The sequence below is a fragment of the Arvicola amphibius genome, chromosome 8 (assembly GCF_903992535.2).
Source record: "Arvicola amphibius chromosome 8, mArvAmp1.2, whole genome shotgun sequence".
Taxonomy (NCBI): Eukaryota; Metazoa; Chordata; class Mammalia; order Rodentia; family Cricetidae; genus Arvicola; species Arvicola amphibius.
Window position 1 is genome coordinate 81,354,092 of NC_052054.1, and position 11,612 is coordinate 81,365,703.

Here is an 11,612-nt window from a genome sequence, read left to right on the forward strand (position 1 = left end):
GGGCTACCTCGTGAGATCCGGTCTCCAAACAAAGAGGGTCGGAGTGGAGGGTTGGGGGGTGGTACATACCTGTCTTCAGCTTTATGATCTGTTTTTACTTTTTTTCCTTTTCTTTTTCTCTTCCCGTCATCCTACCCCTGTGCAAGGGACAAAACCCACGGCCTGCTGGCCTATGCTTGTTAGGCAAGCACACTGCGTCCTGCCTTAGTCCTTGGGTTTTTTGTTTGCCTTTTCAAACACTTTTGCTATGTAGCCTAGGCTGACCTAGAACTTACTATCCTCCTGCCTCAGCCTTCCAAATATTGAGGTTGTAGGTATGACCGTTAAAAATTTGTTTTCCCAACATTTTGTTTTGAACTTTTTATACTGACCCAGAGTTGTAAAAATACAAGCAATGGAGGTCTGTTTCTGTATGAGCCACAAACTGAGAATGGTGTCCATATTTTCGTCTGTTTTGTTTTTGTTGTTTTTGTTTTTTAAGACAGGGTTTCTCTGTGTAGCTCTGGCTGTCCTGGAACTCACTCAGTAGACCAGGCTGGCCTTGAACTTGCTGAGGTCCACCTGCCTCTGCAGTGCTGCTATTAAAGGTGTGCACCACTACCCCCACCTTAAAGATTTTTAATTTTCTGTGTAATCGTGTCTAGCTGAAGTTACAGGCTAGTGTGAGTCACCTTGTGGCCTGGGAACCAAAAAGGATCCTCTGAAAGAAGCAAGTGCTCTCAACCTCTGAGCCATTTCTCCACCCTCTAGCTTCCACATTTTTAAAGGGTTAGGATGAAAATACAAAAAAAAAAAAGGAAGAATGTTTCATAACACTTTAAAATGATAGAAAATTCAAATATTCATGTCTGTATCACTTACTACTTGCTTCCATTTTACCCACGGCTGATCTCACTCTGCAGTGGTGGTCCCGGAGACCCCTTTGCTAAGCCCCAAATACTTACTGTTTGAACTTCTTTTACAGAAAGTTTGCTAGCCCCTAACTTAGATTTGCAACTTTTTAAATGTCTTTTGTGTGCTTCTCGGACGGAACCCCTGCAGGGCCTTACAGAGAAATGTTACAGGGCCAAGACTTTCTCCGGCTCTTCGAGGGTTAAGATTTTCTGCTGCTTCCACCCCTAAGTATGTTAGTGGTTTCTTTACCATTTTTTTTTTTCTGGGATGGAACCCAGGACCATTCAGGGCATGTCCTCTGTCCCTGGGCTACATCCCAAGCCCTCTGCTTCTTGAGGCAGTCCCAGGAAATGAGCGGGCTTAGAGAGGGGAGGGCTGAGATAATGAAGTGTTAGCTGCCTTGTGCTTGATGGGTAAACAGAACGTGCAATGAAAATTCCAGGCATTTTTTTTCACACAGGGTTGAAAACAAACAAACTAGCTAGGGCCTGCTTAAACCCCCAAGCCTTCCCTCACTCCCCAGTTCCTGGAGTCTGGAAACCAGCTTTTCCCAGAAAGGATTGTTAGCCAAGGAAGCAGAAAAGGCCTCCAGGAAACTTCATTTTTTCCATAGCTTGTGGCTTGGTTGACTCAACTTCTGCCTTTCCCTGAGTCACGAGTTTGTCCTCTTCCTTGGAGGAGGGAGGGAGCCCTCACTCAGGCCTCCCTACCCACAGCCAGGCCCCTCTGGGAAGGGGTGGGTGGCTGGATGATCAATTTATGTAGTTGCAGGGAATTTCCCACCCTTCAGCTGCATGGGATGCTGGGACAGAGGGAGACTGTTGAGAACGAGTTCTCAGTGGGCCCTGAATCACCAGTGGAACAAAGCTGGAGGAGGCACTGCCTGACTCCAGAATCAACAGGTATTCATTCCTTCCTCTGGTCTTTTAGACTCCCTCTTTGGGCAGCCATTCTCCATATCTCCGTTCACCCTTGCTAAGGAGGTGAGGGAGGGAGATCAGAGGATTGAGGCAGCCATGAACCATGACCCTGAAGACTCGGTTTAAAAACCCCTCCACACAGCAGTGTGTGCCCTTAGGATGACATTCTCGGTATCCTACCTGAGCTTGAGGAGACTGGAATACTGCCTCTTTGTAAAGCAGACTCCTCACTTACGCCCACAGGGGACATGAAAGGATGAGAGCCCAGCATGGCTGCCTGCAGTTCTTTATCTGTCAGTCCACCTGCTTACCCCACGAGTAGGCATGTCACCCGCTAAAGGCCTGCAGGTCTGAAGACAAGGGGGATCTAACCTCCTTCATGGCATTCACACAGGAAGCATCCTACCTTCGGCTTTTACAACGTCCTGTTCCAAAAACCCCAAACGCACAGGAGCTCTGTAGTCACTGTCCCAAATTCGTGAACTTTGGGACTAGCAAAGCCTCCTGGCGGATCACCCCACCAACCCCAGTCACCTTCAGACAATGGTCTCTGCCCATCCTCACCCCCTACCTGTAATGGTCTGCTCTGTCCCTTTAAGAGACAAGCCATGCCCACTCTCTTCCCTCTCCACTGAGGCAAGCTGCTCTTCAGCTTCCAGCCTGAGTTTTTTCTTTTTCCTCTAGATCCTCTCAAAGAGGCAGCCTCTGTCTCTCCCCACTTCCCTGCTCCCCCCCCTCTTCTCCCCTTCCCTTCCATAACCCACTAAATAAATATCCAACCTCACTCTGCATGGTGTGCCTATCCATGTCTTTGTCTCTCGCCTGCCTCATGGCTCCCTGCCTGGGACCACGAAGGCCTGCGTGGTCTCATGGTGTGCCCATCCATCCACAGCATTTTACTTAATCCATTACATTACCCAAATTCATCATCTATTTAAACCTAAAGCTAGTGTCGGTGCTCCAAAGATAGACTTGGGACATCATAGAACCCCTTTATCTGCGAATGAAAAGATGAAATGAGGACGTGACCCTCCTAGGAATGATGGAGGAGAAGGTTTACTGTGGCTACGAGGAAGAGCATAGGCAGAGTCATCTGGAAAAGTCCACAGTGAGATGGCTGGTACACTGAACGGGGCCACGTGGGAAGAAGAGTCAGGGGAGAGGTAAGAGTCAGAAGTCAAAACGTCAGGAGAGCAGGGGCCAAGAGCAGTGCCCAAGAGACAGCAGGGAAGCCCAGCCCAGTGACTAGGCTGGAGAATTTAAGGCAGGTGAGGTATGTAAGCCAGGATGGTTCTGTAAGGATCCTAAGAGAGGCTGGAGAACCTGGCAGCCAGCGTCTGCTTTGCTATGTCAAAAAGGTGCCTCAGGTAACCATTCCTCCGGGCTTTGAGATCTAACGATCTGTTCTTCCCGGCTCCTCTCTGCCTTTTACCCATCACTGGAGAATTCTCACGGGAGAATGGAGATGGCTGGAGACTCAGGCTTCCGTCCTAAAACTCTAGGAAAGTTACAGCCTGGCCTGTGGGACTTCAGACCCTGTCTTTGCCCTCTAGCCAGTGAAGAGTTTGGCTACACCACCAACCAAAGATCCTACTGGGATCCATCCAAGGGTGGGGGAGACCTGGAGTGAAACCATAGAGTGGTTCGCTTCTTGGTGGGTGAGAGAACATGAGCCCCAACTAAAGGGGACAGTGTGCTGTGGAGAGGCAGACCAGTGTCTCCATCACTGGCTGACCTCTAACTCAATCCTCCTGCCTCAGCCTCCTGAGTACTGAGATCACAGGCATGTGCCACCCAGGCCCCCAAATTTTAGATAAGCTAAAAATCTGGGCTGGGTATGATATAGGTCATTGATTTGGCACTTGTGTTGTATGTAAGGCCCTGGGTTCAAATCCCAGTACTGATGGGGTAGGGAGAACAAAGTTGGGGAGGGAGAAATGGGACTAAAAGTCTCAACCTTTATGGGCATGTGCCACCAGGCCCCCAAATCCTCCAATTAAAGACAAGCTAAAAATCAGGTCTGGTGATACAGCTCATTGATGAAGCACATATCTAGTTTAGGAGGCCCTGAGTTCAAATCCCAATACGGGTTGTGTGAGGAAGGGATAAGAGGGGAACTAAACGTCTCCAATTTTATGTGAATTCTTCCAATTTGAAATGTTCATTGCAGTGCACTTTGTAAATGTTTAAACCAATTTCAAACCAAAAAGAAATGTTCGTAAAAGTATGGCGGCTCAATAAATGCTGACAGGGGTAAGGGTGACAGGAGGAATTTGGTGGGGATTAAGCAACAGAAGGCTGAAGACCCATCAACACTGAGGGCCCCATTAGCTCTTTCAAAGCCCTCCAGTTCCCTCTTGCCTTGTCACTGGCCCAGCAGGCACCAGGGTAAGCAGAGCTCGGACCTCTTCAATGTAACAAGTTTGGCAACACCAGCTGGCACTATACAACAGCACTCTAGAGACAGAGGCAAAGCCTCTAGAGTTTCTGGCCAGCCAGGGATACATAGTAAAACCCTATCTTTACAAAAACAACAACAACAACAACAATAAAAAAAAAACACCACCACCAAAAAACGGACAAAGTAGAGAACTGCCTGGCCTGCGGCCACGGGGCCAAGGAGACCTCTCAGAGGAGGTGACATTGAAGTGACAAAGGAAGGGGAGGGAGTGCAAAGGTGGGAGTTGAACCAGCCCAGTGTTTTTGAGGAACCAGAAGACGGTGGAAGAGGTTTCGCGTGGGGGCAGGTGAGACAGGAAGGAAGGCTTGGCTTTGAGTTCCCAATGTCACCACCAGGCTGGGTGGGGTCAAGCAAGGAGTACTTAAAACTTGCTTATGAGAACGTGAGGTCCACTAAACTCATCTATTTCTTCCCTTACATTTTTGACATTTCCCACTAAGAAACTTTCTATAAAGTTCTGTTGGTCTTCAATAAATGGCGTGTCACCATTGCCGAAAACAGGTAGCCTTCACGATAGCAAGGGCATCTGAGGGCCCACAGTCCCACCATCCCGTCGCGCGTGCCTCAGTCGTGGCCCGTGCCCCGAAGCTGCGCCGATTCAGTCTTCAGCATGGTGGCTAGGGAAGCTAGGAACGAGACTCCAACCAGGGACCAGTCCCGCCAGCCCACGCATATCCCAAATCCGAGCTGACCCGTCTGCCATCCCGCGGTTCAACCCCATCCGCTCACATTTCTGAGGAACTCGGGCCCGCTCCGGCTCCGCCCCCGCCTGCGTTCCAGGGCTCCGATTGGTCAGGCGGCATCTGGAGGGCGTGACCAAGGAGTTGGACCCCGAAGACGTGGGCGGCGCGGGGATTGGCCGGCCGGAGCGGTGACCGTAAGCGGACCGGCTGTGCGGGGTGCGCGGCTCTCGGGAGGTAAGCGTGCTACTGCACCGGGAAGCGCTCCCCTCCCGCCCGCACAGGCGGATCGAGGTGGCCGCGGGGATCGACATCCCGAGACTCCACTGGAGAAGAGGGTGCTCGCTGCCTGCTGACTTGTAGGAGCTCCTTGAAAAGCGGTTGACAACGGGGACTCGAGGGCCACGGAATCCCCGAGTTGTGCGCGAGCTCTGAGCCGGGGGAGGGTCGTCTACAGAATCTCTGCCCGCACTTTGTCCCACCGGGAGTCATTACTTGGCCCGATACGCCTTGGAGTGGGAAGGACGGTTCTCACTGGCCTCTGATTTGACATCCTGAAGAGTTTGAGTTGGCGACTCTAAATACAGGAAGTTACTGCGGTGGGACAGGGCCAGGACTTTCTTAGGGAACACCTTAAGTGCAGAAGCCCCGTCGCCAGGCCTCAAGGTAGGAGAGGAAAAAGGCAGTTCCGAGTCACTCTGGAACGGGTGCACACGCCTAGAGGGCGCAGGCCTTGGAATTTGAACAGAGTTATTATCAGATTCCACAGGGCTAGAGCCCGCGGAGGAGGGACGATCAGTGCTGGGGTCAAGATCCCAGTGGTTTATGGAAGCTGAAGCGCTTCACTTACTGTGTGTCTTGCCCACGTCAGCCCTCAGAACTGCCTACACTGACCAGGCCAGTTGCCTGAGCACTGGAACCTGGCCAACACAGCCGCACCAAGGGAGGAGGGGTTTGGCTTTGTGGCCTGCGGGGTCGGACAGGCCTCCCTGTGTGTCTATAGTGAGAGAAGACACGGAGGTTGGGCTGTAGGAAAGACTACACACTCTGGAGTTTAAGAACTTCTGATTCTGGGTGTGTGTGTGTGGAGCGGGGGATGTTGTTTATTTTGTTTAATGTGGAAAAGGGCACGCCTTTCAGGACTCAGTCTCTCCTTTTCACCAAGTGAGCTCCTGGGATGGGATTCAGTCAGTCTTGGCTACAAACACCCTTACCCTCTGAGCCGTTTTGCCCAGCTAAGTTTTGTTTTGGTTTTTAAGAAACGATCTCTCTGTATAGCCCAGAATGACTTAGAACGCTATCCTCCTGCCTCATCTTCTCAAGTGCTGAATTACAGGTGTGCACCCTAGGCCAAAGTTTTTCTTCTTTGCCTCAGAGCTTATTTGGAAACTTGGCCACTAGCCCAGGTTCTAGGGAGGTGGCTGTGAAGCGGCTTGGTACTTCCTCCAGGTGAGTGTTGTGAGTTAGATCAACTATGCTGTGTGCTTAATGTTGTCCCGAAGTAGCAGCAGGTGCTGAGAAAGTGGCACCTAAGGGTTCATTTTACTTATTCTGTTCTCGTGGAGGAGGATTCCAGAAAATCTCAGTGACTCACTACCCTTGCAATAACATTGACCTGTGGGCCGACAAGATGACCCTACCTGCCCCTGTGACCTGACCTCTTACCCCTCCCGGTGCCTCCCTCCTTCCAGGGCCCAGACCTCTCTTAAGAGGCTGTACTACAGCAGGCACCGGGACATGATGACTATGGGTTGGGACAGATGTGGTTGTCAGTATCCATGAGTAAGGTGCCTTGTGCATCATACATGGGTCAAGGGTCAAAAAACCTTTTCTACAAGGGGCCAGAGCGTAAATATATTTTAGATCGTGTTAGCTTGAATGTATTTCACTAAGGTCGCATTTAGGAAGGCTGGCAGTGGGCCAGATTGGGTCCTGGTTGTAGATCACATTTCCTCCTTGGCTATCATCACTCACATGTTTCTTAGTGATGGGCATCTGGGTTGCTTCTGCTTCTTGGCTTTTGTGGACACACGCAAGACTATAGATATTCCTTCCAGTCCATTTGGAGATAGAACCGTAGTGGGGAATGTGGGTGAATAATAATAATGTTTTTAATGGGGGAGGGGAGACTTCAGGTTGCTTTCCATCGTAGCTGTGTCATTTTTTTCTCTCAAGATGTATTTGTGTATTTTATGAGTGTGTCTGTGTTTGAGCACCACACGCATGCAGATCCCTTGGAACTAAAGTTCCAGGTGGCTGTGAGCCGCGTAATGTAGGTGTTGAAAGCTGATCCTGGGTCTCTGCAAGAGTGTCAGGAAGCACCCAGCCCATAGCTATAGCATTTTCCATTTCCAGCAGCGGGGTGCACACCTCTTCTCCTTCTCCCACGCTGGGAGCCTTCCAATGGGCATGAGGTCTCCTGTTTTTAATTGCAGGTGGGTTTCTTGAACAGTTTGGAATGTCGTACGGTTTCGGCATAAGTGACATTCAGTTGTGTGCGCCATCCTAGAGCTGCTCACCTCGGTCTATCAAGTGATCCTCCTGTTGGTCCATTTATCCATTGTGTGAGGAGACCCTGTTTTGCTTTGTTTAAAGATTTATTTTTATTTTTATCCATGTGTGTGACTGAATGCCACATGTATGTGAATGCCTCAGAGGCCAAAGAAGCGTGTGTCAGATCCCTGGAGTTGCCTTATCGGCGGTTGTGAGTCTGGCACCCACTGTGATTACTAGGATCCAAATTCTGTCCTCAGGAATAGCAGAAGAGCAGTAAGTGTTCTTAACTGCTGAGCCATCACTCCAGCCCAAAACCTGTGTCTTATTATTCCCTCTGCTCCTGAGTGTTCCAGTTGTCTCTGCTACCCAGAAGCCACTGCACTGTTGCTCCTGGGCCGTTCTGGCCTCTCCACAGTGAGATCTTATCCACATTGATCCTCAGCACAGTGCCTGGTGGCCATGGAGGTAGCATGCTGGCACATTAAGGGACACAGTGTAGGTTTGTCAGATTGTCCTTCAGCCAAGAACTGGTGATCAAGTGGCAGAATGACTTGGGGTTGCAAAGTTTGTTGCCAAGATCAGCAAACTAAAAATAGTTATTACATCAGGTGGTGTGGGCAGCTCTGTGTGTGTGTGTGTGTGTCACACACACACATGCTGCTCGGGAACTGGCTGTGTATGTCTCAGCAGATGTTTGCATGTGGTAAGAGGTCAAATCACTCCTCCTTCCTCCCAACAAGTAAGTCCTGAGTCTCACAGGGAGGTTCATACATGTAGCACAGTTTTAAGAATTCAGTGGAGGGCTGGAGAGATGGCTCAGAGGTTAAGAGCATTGCCTGCTCTTCCAAAGGTCCTGAGTTCAATTCCCAGCAACCACATGGTGGCTCACAACCATCTGTAATGGGGTCTGGTGCCCTCTTCTGGCGTGCAGGTATACACACAGACAGAATATTGTATACATACATACATAATAAACAAATAAATAAATATTAAAAAAAAGAATTCAAGCCGGGCGGTGGTGGCGCACGCCTTTAATCCCAGCACTCGGGAGGCAGAGGCAGACGGATCTCTGTGAGTTCGAGGCCAGCCTGGTCTACAAGAGCTAGTTCCAGGACAGGCTCTAAAAAAGCTGCAGAGAAACCCTGTCTCGAAAAACCAAAAAAAAAAAAAAAAAAAAAAAAAAAAGAATTCAGTGGAGCCGTTATCAAGAAAAGACTACCGTTCTGCTGGAGCTAAGGAGTGAGTAGAGACAACAGAAGGTCATGTGCAGTAACTAGACAGGAAAAAACCGGGGCTTTTGATGTTATGGGTGTGTGTGTGTGTGTGTGTGTATTAAGGAGGAAGATTGGTATCTGACTGGTGTCTCTTCAATTGCTGTCTACTTTGGTTTTCTAATGATTTATTTTACTTTTAATTATAGGTGTAGGTATCTTAGTTAGGGTGTCTATTGCTGTGACAAAACACTGTGACCAAAAAGAAAGCTGAGAAGGAAAGGGTTTATTTGGCTTCCACTTCCACAGCACTGTCCATCATTGAGGGAAGCCAAGGCAGGAACTCAAACAGGGCAGGAGCCTGGAGGCGGGAGCTGATGCAGAGACCATGGGGGTGGGGGGGGGGTGCTGCTTACTAGCTTGCTTGACTGGCTTGCACAGCCTGCTTTTTCTTAGAACCCAGGACCACCAGCGAAGGGGTGTCACCACCCACAATGAGCTGGACCCTCCCACATCAGTCACTAAGAAAAAGCCACCTGGTGGCCGTGATGCACATCTTTAATCCCAGCACTTGGGAGGCAGAGGCAGAGATAAAGTTGCCCTTGGCTTAGAGGTACCCAGCACATGGCCCCCAAGATGGCCATGGCAACCTTAGGCCACCCAGAGCAATTAGATACTTTGGGGGCAAATGAGAGATCACAGAGCCTGTGAACGGTTTGTATTCCATTCATATCGTCCAACACACAGTGTTTAGCACGTGGACCCCCATTCTTCTGATCACGACTGTCCCAGATCAGCGGATGGGAGTTGGAGGCTCCCTATTCCAGCTTCCGTGCTCCTGATGCATGCCTGAGGTGTGCTCTACTTCCAAGGCTCCTCAGACCACTGAGTCTCTTACTTCTTGCAGTTAGTCAACTCCTCATGGCTGTCCTTCTACCACCGTCTACCTTCCACATCCTCCTGCAGGAGAGTCCCCTTCACCCACCCCACCCCCCAATCATTTCTTCCACTCCTTGTATCAGGTCGGCCTCTGGAGCATTCAGTTTCTGTGCCAGGCAGGCTGGGTAAGGTTTGGGAGACGCAGTGGGATAATAGGTTTGTCTGGTTTGGTGGGTGAGTAAGCTGGCGTGAGGGGCATGAGCAGTGTGGTTCTGACTTCACGGACAAGCTGATCGCTCCCTGTCTGCCTCCTACAGACTAGCTACTGAGAAGATGGTGGACCACTTGGCAAACACAGAGATCAACAGTCAGCGGATCGCAGCAGTGGAGAGCTGTTTCGGGGCATCGGGGCAGCCGCTGGCCCTGCCGGGCCGTGTGCTCCTGGGCGAGGGGGTGCTAACCAAGGAGTGCCGCAAGAAGGCCAAGCCACGCATCTTCTTCCTCTTCAATGACATCCTGGTGTACGGCAGTATTGTGCTTAGCAAACGCAAGTACCGCAGCCAACATATTATCCCCCTGGAAGAGGTAACATTGGAGACGCTGCCAGAGACCCTGCAGGCCAAGAACCGCTGGATGATCAAGACAGCCAAGAAGTCCTTTGTGGTGTCTGCGGCCTCCACCACGGAGCGCCAGGAGTGGATCAGCCACATCGAAGAGTGTGTACGGAGGCAGCTGTTGGCCACTGGCCGCCAGCCCACCACTGAGCACGCAGCGCCCTGGATCCCTGACAAGGCCACGGACATCTGCATGCGTTGCACACAGACACGCTTCTCGGCACTCACCCGGCGTCACCACTGCCGCAAATGTGGGTTTGTAGTCTGTGCTGAGTGTTCCAAGGAGCGTTTCCTGCTGCCGCGTCTCTCCCCGAAACCCCTCCGTGTCTGCAGCCTCTGTTACCGAGAGCTAGCTGCGCAGAAGCGGAGCGAAGAGGCCAAGGAGAGGTGCGGGGACTCTCCGGGACAGCCAACCCACCTAGGCGGCGCCATCTGTGGTGCGTCCAGTGGCGATGACGATGACTCCGATGAGGACAGAGAAGGTGACTGGCCCAGCCAGGTGGAGTTCTACGCTTCTGGTGTCTCCTGGTCAGCCTTCCACAGTTGACCCTCACCTTCAGAGTATCTGCATCAAGCCAGTCCACTGCCCAGGGCTCCAAGATGCAGGTCCTGAACTCTGACTTTTGCTGGGACCCCTGCCAATGGTAGTGGGCCTGTGACATGTGGCTGTTCCAGAGCCATTACTAGTGCCTTTCTGCTAGACAGCAACCGCCTACCCTCTTCTACTTCTGGTCAGATAATTGTCTTTCCATTTCACAAGGCCCAGAACATGTAGCCCTTGGTGACCAGGCTACAGCTACAGCCCTTGGGGTTAGACCAGGCCCGGTGTCCCAAGCATTAAAAGACCAGGGTTGAAGAGAGCAAAGGGAAGACCAAACCACAGTTGGGGTCCACTCCACTCTGAAGCTTGAGCTTCAGACCCTGTTCCCACCTCTGCCCCTTAACAGGCACAGCCATGCTGGAGCAGGAGGCCTGTACAGTTTCTACCATGCAGATAGCACCACCTGGCCACTGGGTCCTGCCAAGCTGGACCCCAGATGCACTGTGTGTGCCCTCTGGGCCCAGGTGAGCTGCCCCCTGAGCTTCCCCCAACCCAGGGCCACCCATCAAGGTCTCATCTGGTGCCTGTTTGTCCTGTCCCCATCTCTAACTGCAGTCAGTAGAAGTGATGTTTTCCCTTAGGACTCTGGTTTCAAGGACAGAAACCCTATCCAGACTGACTTACCAATAAAAAACAAAAAAAAAAAACAAATCTTGATTGCTAATTCTAAGAGTACCCTAGCTTCAGACACTGCTCAACCGAGGGACTAGGGACAACCATCACTGATACTGCCACACTGGGCATCCCTGGAAATGCCTCCCACCCAGTGAGACATCCATGCCACACGGTGTCTGGCTGCCCAAGAACAAAGCCCCATTCTGTTATTATGATAGCCAGCCTGCCTGCTTGCCTTCCT

General features: G+C 51.0%; 1 protein-coding gene across 2 annotated transcripts; it reads left to right on the forward strand.

Annotated features, from left to right (window-relative positions):
- Positions 1–5,106: 5,106 nt before the first annotated feature.
- On the forward strand, positions 5,107–11,391 carry Plekhf1 (pleckstrin homology and FYVE domain containing 1). Of its 2 annotated transcripts, none has more exons than XM_038339400.1 (2): positions 5,107–5,192; positions 9,859–11,391. In XM_038339400.1, exon 2 carries the CDS (start codon positions 9,875–9,877, stop codon positions 10,700–10,702), a length of 828 nt encoding a protein of 275 aa, XP_038195328.1. In that variant the 5' UTR covers positions 5,107–5,192; positions 9,859–9,874; the 3' UTR covers positions 10,703–11,391. The 2 variants fall into 2 exon arrangements, with proteins under 2 accessions (XP_038195328.1, XP_038195329.1); XM_038339401.1 differs by having other exon boundaries at positions 5,151–5,621.
- Positions 11,392–11,612: the final 221 nt, after the last annotated feature.

Coding starts and splice junctions, on each gene's coding strand:
- Plekhf1 (XM_038339400.1), top strand. CDS start 9,875: ATGGTGGACCACTTGGCAAACACAGAGATCAACAGTCAGCGGATCGCA.